Genomic DNA, 18217 nt, shown 5'->3' on the forward strand with positions numbered 1-18217 from the left:
CTACTGAACGACATGCACATAACACAAAAAAGGCACCCTTAAAGGTTCCCTTTAGATACACAATTCACATGGAAGCAGCATACTAAATCAGTTATAGACAAAATATAGACAACGAGGAGACAAATGCATTGGCTAACAAGTCGAAAATTCAAATTAAGTATAGAAAATAAATTAAAAATATCAAAACAATCATAAAACCAATCTGGACGTACGGAATACCACTATAGGGGACAGCAGCAATGGTCCATATAAACAAAATCGAGATAATACAAGCTAGAATTCTTAGAACAATAATAAACGCACCCTGGTATGTCAGAAAGGAGGATATACGGAGGAACCTGGGAATACCAACGGTCAAGCAAGCAATCAGCAGTTATGCGGAAAGATATATGGCAAGAATAGCAACAAACCCGAACCGGCTAGCTGCGGAAACGATCAACACCTCAAACATGGAAAGAAGACTGAAAAGGAAACACCCAGCAAACCTCAAAAAGGATATAATCAAGTAAACGCGCGGATGGTACCCCGCTGGGGGTAGTCAGCCACATGATAATCAAACAGTTAATTCTTCCAAATGTCCAAATTGAACAAATTGTGAATAAAAAGAAATGAATAAGAAAAAAATACAATCGGATTGAATAACGACAATTGCTTAATTGCGGCTATTATTAGAATCTAGATTACAATGTTAGGAGATTTTCCCAAAGTTCCAAAGGGAAGGCTTCGGTGTCCTTTCATCTCCGACGTATATCAATACAAAAAAATATAAAATATCTAAAACGGAGCACTGGTTGTAATGTAGTATCGTAAAAAAAGCCTGATTATTGATCGATCAAAACAATGTCGTCTGTCCTCCAAACAATGTTAGTTTACATAGGGAAAAAAGCCTATATGACTAAGGTCACCTAGTTCTTGCGGGGCGTTGGCATGATGAGATTAAAGAAAAGAAAAAATAACGCTAATGGAGGGGGTCGATTTGGGTTCAAAGAGTGTTGACCGAGAGGTCAAAGCTAGTCGGGAAGCCGAAGAGTAGATTTGTTAGCGTTGTTGGGAGACTGAGTTGTTTGCGTTGTCGAGTTGCGAGAGTGCTTGAAGTAAAATAAGGTTGTTACGTTCAGTTCAAGTTAAACCATCATTGTTTTCTGCCTAATTAATATCTGTTTAGTTTTTTTATTGTAAATAAATTATAAATTATAAGTAGTATGAGGAAAAATGTATACCTCAATTTTCCGCGATATTACAGTAATTTTTAATAGATGAAACATATTTCTATTTGGATTTTATTCATTTACTTGTGTTCATAATAATATGAATTTGTATAAAAATCCACAATCTACAAGGAAATTAATCGGCATGAAGAAACGACCATAATTCATAATTTGCGTATAAAATTGTGGTGGATTGGTCGTGTTAAGTATTGACTAGTAAGGAAAGCCAAAATAAAATCGTAGCCGTTTGTCAAGTATATTTAAAATGAATAAATATACGTGTACAGAGTCCTTGATACAATATAAATCTCATTATCGTTCTTCGCGGAGATTGTAACCCCAAAATCTTCTAGACTAACGTCACTTTAAGCGACACATCGCCACCCTGGTAAAGAATTTCCAAAAACAATACCCCCACCATCTATTCCGTTGTCCTTGCATAGTATATAAACCCCGAATATTGACGACTAAGTTAGTCTAAACTGTGAGCCGATACTTGAACATTGTAAGTCGTACCCAAGGGTCTTGGACTCTTGAGAAATAAAGTTTTTTGTATCATCAAGAGAATTTCTTTTTTACGCGACAAGATACTCGTTAATGTCGATACAGACCATTCGATAATTCGCAGCTAATCGCCTTATACTCTTATATTCTTATATCATCGCTCGCGATAGCGTCCGTATATTTATACTGATTGGAGGAGAGACGGAACATTTAAATTTGTCGTTGTTCGACGGTTGCGCGTAGCAGTGACATTGTTTTGCCCAGAGTTTATTTGTTTTTACATTACTCATAATCTAACGGTCTCGACAATCCGAGGCAAAACCAGAACATGATTCGAAATGTCCTTTGTCTCATGTTCCGCTACAAAATTATATGAAGAAAAACGATTTAAAATAAAAAAATATATTTCTGATGTAATAAAAGAGGTCTTCTTAAATTTTAGAGTTCTTCAGCATTAGAAAATTTGAGATATCGATCATATGCCAGTATTTCTTTTTCATTCATCGTGTTTTACATTATTTTACGCATTAAAGACCAAAATTGGGCGTTTACGTACGATTTAATTTATACACATTTTAATCCATTTAAATTAATGAATTCCTTATTTTCCGACGATTTCGAGAAATTGTTACCAAAATATTAATTTCTATATCGATCGAAATATGAAAGTCAGAATGATCGGAACTATTAAGGAAGTTATTAAGTTTTCTTCTTATCACTAAATCATTCGTTGGATTACGCGTATACGATTCCATCTATATTTCTTACGTTATTATCTTCTCATTCGTATCTCATAAATATTTGCAAGCGAGCTGAAACGTTAGATACAAATGTACATTGAAAATCTATCGCAGGTTGCAGGCGATTCTGGTGTAGTATTTAATTACATACGCCCAAATTAACATTTCGCGTGATTTAGATGTAAAATCGAGTAAAGAAATTTCATCAACATTCACGAGCCGAAAGAATAATATATAAATAAATAATATATTTTACAAAATAGAAAATAAACGAATTGTGGGTCTTCCAATGGATGCGCTTGTTTGCCGAATCGATCCAAAATGGCAAGAATATTGATACTGTTCCTTATCAATCTGATTTTCACGAATCTTCTACTTGGAGACGTGATCAGCTCTCAAGTCGACGCAACAAGCTATAAACTACCAGTAGAAGCCAAACCAAATTTTTATGAGCTAGATTTGACAGTGAATTTGAATTCAAATTTATCAGAAACAGACTTCAAATTTACCGGTGAAGTGAAGATCTACATTGTAGCTGAAATTCAGGATGCCCAGTCAATAACACTGAACATGAAGAACCTCACTGTGAAGAATATTACCCTGCACGATCTAAATAAAACCGCTATTAAGGTGAATAGTTTTACATCTGACGAAGTACATGAATTTTTAATTATTACGCTTGATGACAAGCTTAAGAAGGGAAACCAATACTTGCTTACTGTGAGCTATTCTGGAGTCGTGAACGATCAATTAACAGGATTTTACAGGAGCAGATCTGCCGACAAAAATGGCAATCTAACGTAAGAATACCTTCTTATATAGTTCGCTAGTCATCTCTTAGATAAATTTTTCATTTTATATATATCCATTTATATTCATTTTGTAATTTCATTCATGTAATTTTTTATTGATACTCAAGAGAATTTTGATAATATTGAGTATAAGAGCATGATAAATAAAAGAAACCAATACAAGAAATAAACGCTGTTAGATAATTATGTAATATTATTTAAAATTAGTTAAATTGTTCATTTTGAATCTAATTGACCAGAAAATATTGCACACCATCATTTCGCTTAATAACGCGTAAAGAATAATTACGACTAACTGTTGCATTTTCTCGCTCATTTTTTGCTCGAAACGATCAATATTTTCGAGAACTTTATTTTCATGTTGCAGATATGTGGCTGCAACTCATTTCGAGCCAACAGGTGCACGGTTAGCATTCCCTTGTTGGGATGAGCCTGCTTTCAAGGCACGCTTCAACATTTCTATAACCCATCCGAAATCTTACCATGCGATTTCGAACATGCCTCCGTTGCCAGTTGAAGAACCAAAAGTGAAAAACGACATGAAGACAACTAAGTTCAAAACAACTCCTCGGATATCCACTTATTTAGTGGCATTCATAGTCTCCAAGTATGAATGCAACGAAAATGGTATGTTCAGGGTGTGTACTAAGCCACAGGCAGCGAATCAGACACAATACGCCTTAGAGAAGAGTAAAGAATTGCTAGACGCTTTAAATGAATATACCGCCATCAATTTCACCCATTATATACCAAAAATGGATCAGGTATCGCTGGAGGACTTTCCGCTAGGCGCTACAGAGAATTGGGGCCTCGTCACTTACATGTAATTGTTGCAGCACGTAATCAAAGATGATCAAAATCACAATTCGATTTAGCAGGTCAAAGTTCAAATTTCAAGGGCGAACTCATCGAATTTTCGACCATAGCGTATAAGAGTTTTCAGGAATGGATGATGAATCAAACAAATAACATACCAGTAGAGTTTTAATGACGCGCTTTCTGAAAACTAGAAATTTGTTTTTAAGAAAACCAAATGTTATGGCTTTTTGTCTACATAAGGTTTATACATATGTATATCTAGTTGAGAAATCTAATTCATCAACGAATAACGTATACAATTGCTAAGCTACCGTTAAACACAATCATTTAAATTGTCCCAAATATAAAGAGCCTTGCCCTAAATTCCAGATTAAGAAAATTCTAAATGCAAATCTCAGTGACAGTAAATAAATTTTAAAAATAGTCATATCTCATGTATATATCTGCAACTAATACAATATTAAAATCTAGTTAAAAAATATTATATTTTTTATGGCAGACTTCGATCGAAACTCTTCATTTCAGGGAGTCCGCTCTTCTTTATCAAGACGGTGTTACCACAACTTATATGAAGCAAAGTATAACTATGATTATAGCTCACGAATTTGCGCATCAGTGGTTTGGAAATCTTGTTAGTCCAGAATGGTGGACGTGGATTTGGTTGAATGAAGGATTTGCACAGTACTTCCAATATATTATTACTCATAAGGTAAGTGTAATAAATGTGTCTTCTACTTATATTCTATTAATCTGTTATAAGAGAATTGTTATAAATTCGATAGTAAATTTCTGTTGCATTCAAAATTTCAATTATCAGTTGCTTATATTTTATATGACTATTAACATAGCTATTATCAGTTTAGACTATTATCAGTCTATTATAGACTATTATAGACTATTATCAGTTGCTTATATTTTATATGACTATTAACATAGCTATGCATTCATGTATGTTTCTGACCTCTACATCAATTAACAACTAATATATCTTTCGCCATTAAATTCTCGCCGAATACTTTAAACGTATTCTTGTATCATATCTAGTACATTTGTAATATATATGTAGGTACAACCCGAATGGCGATTAGACGAAGTGTTTGTCTTTGACAACATACAAGGAAACGCTTTCATTGTAGATGCAGGTGAAAATTCGCGTCCCATGAACATGTACGCGAACACGCCTGAAGAAATTAGTAGCTTATTCGACGATATTGCATATCAGAAAGGTAAGAGGCTTTCTCATTGTTATTAGAAGTAATTCCCAATACATATGTTCGAGAATATTCAGAGCAAAGTTCGACGCAACATTGTTAACATCAGATAAAAGATATAAACGAATACTGTGTGACCATTAATGATTTCTATTTATTGGCAAATGTCAAGGGCAAGAGATAATAGGTACCTATGTATCTTATCAATTAATTAATATATTAAACCTTAAACCAAAACATTATCAGGCAAAAATAAAAGGTGAGACTTTCGACGATAAATAATTGGGAGACGTCCTATAATGGATCTGTTAGTAATTTTTACCAAATTTAAATTCGTCATGCGGAATCATCGAAATAAAATACACACATTGTTGCTCATGAAGTACAATACATACGCTATAATTCGCGAAAATATATGAACTCGTACGAATATATTACACAAAACAATATATTATTCATTTGAATTTTCTTTAGGCATTGTAATCGGATACGACTGTCATGATTATATTGGTACGATTTATAAAAAGATCTTTTGATAAAATATTTAAATAGAAAGTTGAAAAATGTTTATTACAAGTATAGACTTTGCAAAGATTAACCAAGTATTCCAACAGTCAATTATTCATTACACTATTTACGCTGTTCGTTATTTTTTACTAGCAATAAGTATATTTCTTGCAATAAATTACCTCTAATTATACTTTTGAGTTGATTACAAATTTTATCAACATAATCAGGTAGTTGTTTTATTAATGAAATTTCAAAAAGGTTCGAATAACGGGCACAATATACGTATCCATAATTTTCAAAAATTTTCTACGGCAAGTGTTCACATACTTTCATGAAGCACTTTAAGCATTCGAGTTCTGCCCGAGCAGCCGAGCTAAACGGACGTGCGAAACAGTGCTTCAGTGAAAGTGCGGCAAATGGAAGAGAAAGCAGTAACGAAATCACCCATCGCCAAATGGTGGAAAATGCAAATTCCACCAATAAAAATTACAAGTAAGGGCGAAACATTCTACATAAATAGAGACACAAGCTCTACCATCTCAAGGCAATCAATAAACGAACAACAAGGTTGTGCAGTTATAAACCCACCATGAGGATAGCTGGAAGGTGGTAACTTCCAGCAAAAAACGAAAAGTAACACCGTGCATAAGCTGTAGGAAAGCAATAGTAGCAGATAAGCAACAATGGCTACAAGAAATCACTCTCCGAAACTCATTTAGCGCACTGCCAGAAGAGAGAGTAACAGATTCAGTTGAAAAACCAATAACCGGCATCGCTAAACCACCACCAATCTACATAGATGCTGAAATAATAGACCCTCCCTCCCTTGAACTACTAAACAACACCGCAGGGAAACTAGTGCCATACCTAAAACAGCAGCACAAGAAATTAGAAACATAATCGAGAAAACAAAAAACAACAAAGTACCAGCAATCGACCTGAACAATGGCAAAATCTTGAAGAACCTTCGGCCAAAAGCGATAAGACTAGTGACCATAATACTCAATGCAATATTAAGAATCCAATACATTCCTAAACTATGGAAACTAGCACAGATCATAATGTTACCTAAACCAGGCAAAGACCCACACCAAACTGCATCTTACAGACCGATATCCATACCCCGAGTGTTTTCCAAAATACTGGTAAAAATAATATATGATCGCATAAAATCGATAATAGAAATGAAAAAATTAGTACCAGATCTTCAATTTGGATTCCGAAACAAACACTCCACAGGCATCCACTTGTAGTACCGAGAAAATTTAGGTATAGATTTTTCCTCACACTATTTATAATTTGTAATTTATTTACAATAAATTAGTTATACAGATATTAATTAGATAGAAAACGATGGATGTTTAAGTTGAACTAAATGTAACAATCTTACCTTAATTCGACCGCTCTCGCAACTCGACAAGCTAACAACTCAATCTCTCAGCTACGCTAGTAAGTCACGCAACTTCACAACGCTAAGCACTCAATCTTTCAACAACGCTAACAACTCTCGCAACACGGCAATGCTAATAATTCTACTCTTCGACTCCTCGATTAACTCTGACCTCTCGACACACTCTCACTTCTCGATTAACCGCTCAACGCTTTCCGATCAACGGCTCAACGTGTCTCGATCAACAACTCTTTGAATTCAAATCGTCTCCCTCTATGAGCGTTATTTTAATCCCATCCTGTTAACACTCCGCAAGAACTAGGTGACTTTAGTCACATAGGCTTTTTCTCTGTGTAATAACAACCGAAGGACAGACGACACTGTTTTGATCGATCTCTAATCAGGTATTTTTTCTTACGACACAACATTCAGCCATTCCTGACCATCACATCTGCCCTCTGAAGTGCTCATCTTCACTGCTCTCACTTACATCACTAACATCAACGATACACCACTTCATGTGGACGGCTGCAGTGGAAGTTGTACGCGGCCCCCCGTGTTCGCCTTCTCGTTGCACTATGTAGCGGATATTCTGCAGGACTTTCACCACGCGGCACTGTCCAAATGCACAGGCTCCATTAACGAAATAATACTAGCACTAGAAAACAGACAATACTGCACAAGCCCTCTTTATGGACATAGAGAAAGCATTTGAGAAAATAAACCACAAAGGCCTACTACAAACAATCAGGAAACAATTCCCGGAACAAATGCTCCATTTAATAAAATCTTACTTGAGCAGCAGAACCTTCGTAATAAAAATCAAGGACACATACTCTGAAGCTAAACACATGAAGGTAGGGGTTCCGCAAGGAAGCGTCTTAATACCAATACTATACACATTATACACGGCCAACATACCAACAACTACCAATAGCAAAATACTGATATTCGCGGACGACACAGCTGTACTAGTCATACACACTAACCCACAATCAGCAGTCAAATTGCTACAAGAACATATCACAAAAATAGAAAAGTGTCTACAAGAAAAACAAATAAAAGCAAACCCCAATAAATGCAACCATATTACATTCACGCTACGAAAAAAGATACTACCAAACATCCTATTGAACGGCACGCATATAACACAAACAAAACAGGTCAAATACCTAGGACTCCATTTAGATACACAACTCACATGGAAACAGCATACTAAATCAGTAATAGACAAAAGATAGACAACGAGGAGACAAATGCATTGGCTAACAAGTCGAAAATCCAAATTAAGCATAGAAAATAAATTAAAAATATCAAAACTATCATAAAACAAATATGGACGTACGGAATACCACTATAGGGGACAGCAGCAATGAGCCATATAAACAAAATAGAGACAATACAAGCTAGCATTCTTAGAACAATAGTATACGCACCCTGGTATGTCAGAAATGAGGATATACGGAGGGACCTGGGAATACCAACGGTTAAGCAAGCAATCAGCAGTTATGCGGAAAGATATAAGGCAAGAATGGCAACAAACTCGAACCAGCTAGCTGCGAAAACGATCAACACCTCAAACATGGAAAGAAGACTGAAAAGGAAACACCCAGCAGACCTCACAAGCGTTATAATCTAGTAAAGAATTAAACAAAAGGAAGAAAAAAACATTCCTAATTAAAACTTGCCCTTAACAAATCAGCTCTTTACGTGATCATAGACCAACCCATCACTAGCTTTCATCCGCCACAACATCGTCACTAAACTTCAATGATTTTTCATCTTTCGAACAGTTAACATCTCTTTACCGGGTTTCTACCCTTAGATCAGTCGCCTACTTAATTGTCAGCAATGTCGTTGCTGTTATTGTTCTGATTTTGGTTGTCCAAGGGTGGCGATTGGTTGTTTACTTGCGCGTAGCTTCGACTACCAAAGGTGTTGGTGTTACTGTGATTAATGTTCATTGCGTGCTGTAAATTTGGTGTCGTCTGTATTCTATTGAAGGACCGATGGTACATTGTTGGGCCTGTCGGTACTTCGGCTTTCTCGCGACGTTGTTTATAGTTCTCCAGATATCTCTTAGGCCTTTCGTCTACTACAGTATCTTAAAATTTGAAATATGATAAGAAGTATTAGATTCGAATAACTATTGCTTGAATAAATTATATTATAAGTTTCAATTCATTAAATTATATTTTATGGAACATCATTTCTATTTCATTTATGACTACAGCTACAGACTACAGACTACATATGTATGCAGTTTGAGGATAAATAAGCTCTCTATAACATCTTGGTAAAAATTTTGTTAAAAAAATGTATCATAACTGGTTTCACTCCACAAATCAAATTAGTTGATTCCATATCTATTAGTTATTTATAAGTAATGTTGCTATCATAATAATATAATACTAATACAGAATATCGTTATTATTTATTAACACATAATTATTACCTGTGATACTCTAATTAAATTGCAGGATACTTTTGAGTTCTAGTGGAGATACATTAGAATGGCGTTGATTATATTTCTTGAATATATTATTAGTATAGCAATTAATTTATTGATTATTAATATTAATAATTTCTATGAAGAACAAACGTTCAAAGAGAATAATATCAAGCTACATAGCGCAGATTATTGAAAGAAATTAATATCTTGTCAATAAAAATACGAGAAATATTTTAAAAAATAAGTACTTTACTTGTCTACATTAAAATTGGAAAAAATAAGTTCATTATATTGCATTAAATAAATTATTTAATGATAAAGTTGAAAAGTGTTTTACGAAAATGTAATACTAGTAGAATATTTAGCAATCTAACACAAATATGATAATGTAACATTGTAAATAGTAAGCAAACATTTAATGAAAGAATGGACTTTAGAGGTGGAATTTCTTGAGGATTGTAGATTAATTTATTGAATATCTCCCTGTTCTTATGACAACATTTTCTCTAATCTAATGGAAATGATTTTCTAAGCTCAAGACGTTAATGTAAAGATGAACATCACAATCGCCAGATTTTCCAGTTCTAAAGCATTAGAAAAAATAAATAAATTAGAAAAATCATTAATGGTGAAAATGCATTATTTGCTAATAGTATTTATAAGTTAAAAATTTTTTGCACGTGTCACGTAAAAATGACAGGAAAATAATAATAAAAAAATGTTGGTTTCTTGAACCAGAATTCGATATACCTTTATTCTATAATAAGATTATAAGTTTGCGATTAGACCGTTACCGAAAGACTGAAGCCTCGATCAAGACCCAGCCCTTCTAGATATTGGTTTATCTTATGCCTACATGTCGAATTCATATTCCTTTGGTTTGTGAGTTGGTGTCGTGTGCAAGGTAGTTCAGGTTTCTCGAGTCGGGTGTAGATATTTGTTGACGTTGCACACACATCGCATATAGAGTTAACTGGAAAAGAATCGTACCTACTGTTTTATTGCATTATATTGATATTATAAAATCTAAAAAATATAATTATTATAAAAGATTTTTACCATTGTCATTTTTGCTTTAAGAAATATAATCGAATATGAGAACAAGGATATTTATTCAAAGACTAAAATATTATTATCAATATAATTTGCTATCTTACATCGCTCCTTGTAGTTAGAAGATTATCGTATAATTTAAAAAAGAATGATATAAGTCGATAATGGTCTGCATAATATTCATATTTACATATAATGGAACAGTGAACGGTCAATATCTTTTATTGGTGAATTTATTCAAAATTTTTAAATGAAACATATGAAACGTACGCGACTCATTTGGTGAAGCATTTTTTAACATGAGAAATGCTTAAATTGAAAAGAATTTTTACTATTTCTCTTTTGCAATCCTTAATAACAATGCAATTAACAAAACTAAAACTAAAAAAAAAAACAAATAAGATGCATATACAGATGTATATCATTTGATCCTGGAAGAAATCTAGATATTGTTTACATATGCATGTTTTGAATAATGAATAATAAACATAAATAATCGCTACTGAATAATGATCATGAATTATTAAAAACCAATCTCTAATGTGTATCCATATCTTTGCAGCGGCGTCAGTTATTCGAATGATGTCACACATCTTGACAGAAAACGTTTTCCACGAAGGTTTAAAGGAATACCTCAAGCAGAAGTACGTATATTTAAGTCATTTATATGATATATATGTCGGGTTTTCGTTAGAAATTTTAGGCGCGTAATAGTTAATAAGTTTAACGAAAGCTATCGACAATGTTCTTGGGTTCAATAACGAATCCACGGTCAACGGGAAAACTCTTTGTACAATAGAATATATTTTGTAGCACGCAGACACGTTAACTGAGAAGCTGGGTTACTTTCAGACTGACTGCCTAGACGATATCAGTAAACTCTCCAAGGTGATTGCAAAATAAAAGAGAGATACGGTCACATTTGTGAATTACATATTGATCGGGAATATCAACAAAATTCCAAGCGCCGTTACTAGGCAGTCCCGCGTAAAACCAACATTGCTCCTGGTCGGGGCTTGATTGCTAATACAGCGTGTCCCTCAATATCGGTACTTCTTCTGTTAGATGAAACACGGTCCCGTGACTGTGGCCACGTTCGGCGACCAGTTATGTCACCTCGAGCCCAAGTATTGGGGATCTTCCCAAAGAAAGGCCCGATGTCCCTACATCTCCGACATATATGTCGAATTCCCGTTGGAGTTAGAGGCGTGTAACGAATTTTCATTTGAATTAGCCATTATTGTTATACAATATAAACGATATTTACTGGTACAAACATGATTATTACAGAGTTTGACAAATAACCGTGGCGATTAGATACTCGAGATGCTAATGGCAATGATCTTTAGGTTCAATAACTAATCCACGGTGGATGGGATAGCAAATGCGCATTCTTCCAACGTCTAAGTCGAACTGAACTTACATGTCCGCATTTCAAGTGTAACTAAACTTACTTGTCCACAGTGCAAGTAGAACTTAACTTACTGCCCCCATCCCAAATGGAACTACACATATATACTCTTCTCTGTGCCTCGCTGTACCCCTCACGACAACTATATCTTTCAGGAGAGCTATACAATTATGCCATACCTCTGTTCCATTCCTCTGCCATTCCGTACGTTTAGCGACTAGTTGTGTCACCTCGAGCCCAAACCCACCGTCACAAATCTCGGGCAAATACAATTGGATTGAATCATAAAAAACTACTTCTAAGTTTTATTATTTAAGTACAGCTATAATATATAGTCTAGACTAAAGTATTGGGGATCTTCAAAAAAATTCCAGAAAGGCCCCGATGTCTTTTGATTTCTGATATATATATATGTCGGGTTGGCGTTAAGATTAGAGTTAGGGTTAAGGGCGTGAAACGAATCCCTATTAGCGCTAGACGTGATCATTATGCAATAGAGGAGATATTTACTAGTGCAAATATGACTATGAGGGAATTGGACAAGTAATCGCGATAATTAGATACTCGAGAAGCTAATGACAATGATCCTAGGCTCAATAATGAATCCGCGGTCAACGGGATGACGTATTCTTCTTTTCTTCAGCGTCTAAGTTGTACTCAATGTTAATGCATGGGGCAATCACTACGTATCTGAGAGTTACTTGAATCGTCTTTGAGATCGTACGGGAGAGTGGTTCTCCATCACGGTAACGCTGTCGAGGAAAACTATGATGGGTGTGTATAAGGGCACGAAATCATCGGATTCGTGGAGAAAAGCCTTCGTTCGGAAAGTGAGAGAAATTGGCGATATTGTTAATTGGTCAATTTCCATGTTGGTGGTTAGGGAAGGGTGCTAGCCGCCCATAAGAGAGAGTTCGAGAAGAGGAAGCGTCGTTCGTGAGAAAAATAGATTTGTCCTATTTTCTCGTAGTTGGAACGAGGACTCTTTGTCGGTTTGAAGGACTTTAGTTAAACAAATCATAATATTTATAGCGGGTCCTCGGGCTAGCTGAACATGTACTGTGGAGACGCGTCGACATCTGGTAATCATCTTACTCGAAGAATAGAGTCTGCGTGTGGCGTGCCACGGGACAGAAATCGTTGAAATGCTTACCGTCGTGCCCCGTCCCAAGTATTTCTTTTTAGGAGAGCTATAGAGTTACTTCATGCCTTTGTTAGACAAAACGTTCATCCCTTGACCGCGACTACGTTCGGCGACTGGTTGTAGCCTCGCGCCCGAGCTCACTATCATTAATCTCAAAGAAGTACAATCGGATTGAATGACGACAGTTACCTAACTACGGCTATGGTGGAATTTAGATTACAGTATTAAGGAGTTTTCCCAAAGTTCCAAAGGGAAGGCTCCGGTGTTCTTTCATCTCCGACATATATATATATGTCGAATTGAAGTCAGGATTATGGTGAGGGGCGTTTAATGATTTCTCATTAGAAATAGCCATTGCCGTGATACAATGAAGAGTTTATTAACACAGGCTTATTAACAAGATTAGGCACTCGTAGCACTACTGATAATGACCTTAGGTTCGAAACGAATTCCCGGTCACGGGATCATAAACGTATGTTCTCGCACAGTTCAAGTCTAACTCCTTATTAACTAGACGTGAGGTATTCACTGGTTGTAAGATAGTACTGTCACTCGTCAATGAGATCTCACGAAAGAATGACTCTCCGTCTCGACGATGTCGTCGAGGAAAACTATAATGGGTGGGTCTAAGGAAATGAGATACTCGGATTCGTCAAAGAAAGCTTTCGTTCCAAAGGTGAGGGAAATTAGCGCTGTTGCTAATTGGTCGATCTCCATATCGGTGTTTTGAAAGAGATGCTGGCCGCCCTTGAGGGGAGGTTGTTGACGGGAGCATCGTTCGTGGAAGATAGGTTTCTCCTATTTCCCGTAGTTGCAACAAGGTCTATTTGAAGGACTCCGCTCGACTAAATCTTAAGATTTATAGCCGGTCCTCACGTTAGCTAAGCATACACTGCAAAGACATGCCGATATCCGGCGAACATCTTTCCCGGAGGACAAAATCTGCGTGTGGCGAGCCGCGGGACAGAAACCATTGAAGTATTTACTGCCGCGTGTCGCTACGACTATTTCATTTAAGGAGAGGTATAGAGTTACTCTGTGCCTTTGTTAGATAAAATGTTCATCCCTTTGACCGCGGCTACGTTCGGCGACTGATTGTCGCCTCGAGCCCAAGCTCATGATCATAAATCTCGAACAATCGGAGCGGCATTTGTTTAATCTAAGTTACAACGTTACGGTATTCCCGCGAATCCAAGGAGGGGTTCCGGTGTTCTTTCATCTCCGACATATATTAGGTTCAATAATTGGATAATTCAGGGATCGATTCTGAAGTCTGAAAATCGAGTTTTTATTATGAAGTAATTAGATAAAATACAAAATTACACAACAATTAATATGCGTCTATAACAATAAATAACGATAATTATCTAAACGGGAAATAACAAGTCTTTGGTGCAATGTTTACCTGAAAATCGAGAATCGATTTTCAACGTCCTGAGCTACCAATCTTTCTTCTTCAGTCTTTAAATCTTAAATCTTCAGTCTTTAAAATTTTAAATAACTATTCTGTAATCTTGTCTGTCTCTAATGTAACTCTGTCCGTCCGTTTGGGAAAATGCGTGCCTCTCAAAAATGGTTGTCCGTAAAACAAAAGAAGATCGTTCTGTCCGTGAAACGAAGCCTGTCGTGCTACTCGTAAAACAAAGGGAATCCCCATCCCATATGAACTCTAGTGAGTTTACACGTATATTTAGCATTTTCCGCAAGTCTTCCGCTACTGCTCCTCTTTTGGTACCTTTTTCGAGATTAAAATATACAATTACAACCTTGACTTAGGAATAGAAATGAAAAACCTGGATATATGTATCCAGAAGAAGCACACGTATTTGCTACGCTCAATGAGATCAATAAAAAAAAATGATTTAATAATATTTAAACACAATAGGTAAGTTACGCGATGAACTGAAGGAATACGACAAAAATTTTTAGAGTATCGTTCAATTACTCATAAAAAACACTGTGACTCTACAGTCATATACACTTCCCAAATAAAAATTAAATATTTGTAAACATTTTTCATTTAAAAGATATTTACATATGTTTGTTATTGGTTTTTCAAGTTTTTGTCTTTTGTATTGCCGACAAATCATATTAACGAGGGATAATTTTTGCAGTGCAGAGAATGTTGTAAATTCGACAAATCTTTTCGAGCATCTTGGAAAGAATAAAAAATGGGATGGAGCTTCGTTCGGGGAAATCATGGACGGATGGGTGAACAACGCAGGATATCCGGTTGTGAATGTGAAGCGAAACCATGACAATGAACTGCAGTTAAGTCAAGAACGATTTTCATTTTATGAAACTAAAAATGACGCAAACTGGTGGGTGCCTATAACTTACGTCACGTCGTCTAGCATGGACTTTAATAATACAACTCCAATTATGTGGTTAAAACCAGGCCGTAATGAAACGATAAAGTTTAATAAGACAGACGGGTGGATTATTGTGAATACGCAGCAAGCAGGTGAGTAATATTGGCTATATTTAAGAATGTCTAGTATAGTAGAATATGATTGTCATCATCAATTAATGGGAGATTTTGGGGTGATTCCTTGTAAGATTAAAATATAACAATGAAATCAATACATTTTCATTGTAGGGTTTTGATCCTATTTAGTTTTAATATTTATAGAATACGTAGTTGAAATTATAACCCTATTAAAAAGTATAGGACCATTTCCTTCCAACTAATAAATTACAACAACTAATACTAATACAACAGTAGTAATACATGAAATAACACATTTCTTTTTACGTTTTATTGGGCAATATATTCGTCACATTATCCATGCTTTCGCATAATTTCTACGCAACATAACATATTTTCGAACTCGTAACAAATTGAATACGTAAATAGTTCCAAAGCGGAAACATACCATATTAAACAAACCATATACAAATTCAAGAATTCCAAAGATCTAAAGAATTTTTTTTGTTTATATGGATGAAATACGCTGAATATACATATATTGAAATTTATTACTATAGGTTTAACATCAATAATTTTCATTTTAGGATGAAATATGCCTAAAAATAATAAATATCCTGATACGATTAATGTGAAAAATGAAGAAATGGCGCGTTTCATGGTTATATATTTCCAATAATCAAGCTTCTGTAGTATAACTATTGTAGTACTAGAAAGACTGGATTAAAAATTCCTATACTCATATACACCATCAAATTACTGATTTTGAAACAAGAATTTAGGAAGTAATATTTAGTCAGTGAATTTTCTAATTCTTTATTTATTCGTTGTCTATTTTTCCTCCAATAAAAATTAAATTATCCATTTTTAGTATCATATTTGCCCTATGAAACTATAAATAGAATATAAGTCCCTTTTTAATAAATAGATTTGAAGATAATTTAATACATAACTGTTTTTAAACTATTAACTAAAACATATATATATAATACAAAATAATTTTAACTTTTTGAATAATAAACTGATGCTTAAGTTACTGCCTAGAAAGAAACAAGCTATTTTTATGCAAGAATTTATAGTGATTTAATTACGCACAAATAAAACTTAAATTGAATGAATTTTCAATTTCGTAAAATATAGTTGCTGTGAAAACATATGAAATATTTACATAATTAACAACAACATGTTTGTGTAGTAGTTAGAAACAACATGTTTATTATTATGTAGCTTTCTAAGAATTGCAAATTCAAATTTCGAGCTACGAAGCTTACAAATCTTGAAAAAGTATTCTTATAAATATTTCAATTCAATAATAATTATCGTAGCTTTAAATGTCATAATAATTTAATATTGTAATATATAAATCAGACAATTACAACATGTTCTTAATTTATAATTGTGTTATCTGAAAAATCAACAATTTTTAATGGTTTAACTATTTTGTAAAAAAATTCAAATATTTATTATACTGTAAAAGTATATCTTAACGTTATAAAAAATGTGTATGTATTATATTTATATTTAACTAAATTTTTTAAAAAGCGTGCAAGATAATTAAGCCAACCGTTATTATAAATATATCTGAATTGGTCTAATCTTTTGCAAAATGGACAACACACACATACTTTCATTTTTTAATTATTAGTTACTCGGTTTGTTTCAGGTTATTATCGTGTGAATTATGAGCCAGAAATGTGGAAACTGTTGTCGATGCAGCTGAATTCGGATAACTACAAGAATATCCACGTCTTGAACCGTGCTCAATTAATCGATGATGCCTTAAACATGGCTCGTACTAATCGATTGAACTATACGGTTGCATTGACACTCACACTTTACCTTGAGAGAGAAACAGATTACTTGCCCTGGCGTACGACTTTCAACAATATGCAATTCTTGCACGACATGTTACGTACTTCCGAGCAATATAATAATTTCATGGTATACATATATTTATAACATGATATGACTTAAAGAAGCTAAATATTTTAATTCATAATTTTTGATATATTTTATTCATTTTGATAATTATATAGTCGAATTGGTAATATAAGTCGAGCACGTATGAACTATTTTCCTATAATAGTTATATTAATAACGGCTATTCTATTGGTGATAGAGAAATTGTTTTTAATTGTTTCTAATTTATAGAATTTTTAACTTAGTATATTTTAAGAATTAAGTTTTTAATTGACTAAACAATATAGTAGTCATATATCATTATACACACGTTGAAAAATGGCTATAAGCGATCTCTTCTAATTTAATGTTTGTCCAATCATTCTATGATAAGCAGCCTCCGAATATTTATGCAAATTCATAATTTTATGAACACAATTAAAGGATTGAGACAAGGACAGAAGTTTAATTTACCCATTAAATACTAAACCGAGTACTGTACTCTGGATATTTTATAGATTTTTACATATCATGTTCATTCATAATATTTAGGGTCTTGCACGTTTTCTATTTTAAAACAGACAATAGGCAATTTTACACAAAAGATAGTAGGCAGAAGAAATCGAATTTACGTAA

The 18217-nt window shown here is 34.3% G+C and overlaps 3 protein-coding genes and 1 long non-coding RNA gene across 10 annotated transcripts in view; 3 read left to right on the plus strand and 1 right to left on the minus strand.

The window, feature by feature from the left end:
* The window catches only part of LOC126917605 (aminopeptidase N-like), a 73332-nt gene that overhangs the window by 46847 nt on the left and 8268 nt on the right, over positions 1-18217 (plus strand). The window lies entirely within an intron of this gene.
* Positions 1-18217, minus strand: part of LOC126918066 (uncharacterized) — a 60737-nt gene that overhangs the window by 22614 nt on the left and 19906 nt on the right. The gene's annotated exons all lie outside the window — the stretch shown is intronic.
* Positions 1014-18217, plus strand: part of LOC126917633 (aminopeptidase N-like) — an 87863-nt gene continuing 70659 nt past the window's right edge. Inside the window, exons 1-4 of the mRNA XM_050724731.1 lie at positions 1014-1104; positions 2716-3252; positions 3632-4087; positions 4609-4792. Coding sequence (XP_050580688.1) covers positions 2774-3252; positions 3632-4087; positions 4609-4792 — 1119 coding nt within the window. The 5' untranslated portion in view covers positions 1014-1104; positions 2716-2773. The remainder of the gene's footprint in view (positions 1105-2715; positions 3253-3631; positions 4088-4608; positions 4793-18217) is intronic.
* LOC126917643 (aminopeptidase N-like) overlaps positions 1588-18217 on the plus strand; it is a 143167-nt gene continuing 126537 nt past the window's right edge. Inside the window, exon 1 of the mRNA XM_050724778.1 lies at positions 1588-1713. The gene's annotated coding sequence lies outside the window, so the exon portion shown is untranslated. The remainder of the gene's footprint in view (positions 1714-18217) is intronic.

Source organism: Bombus affinis, chromosome 1 (assembly GCF_024516045.1).
Source record: "Bombus affinis isolate iyBomAffi1 chromosome 1, iyBomAffi1.2, whole genome shotgun sequence".
Lineage (NCBI taxonomy): Eukaryota > Metazoa > Arthropoda > Insecta > Hymenoptera > Apidae > Bombus > Bombus affinis.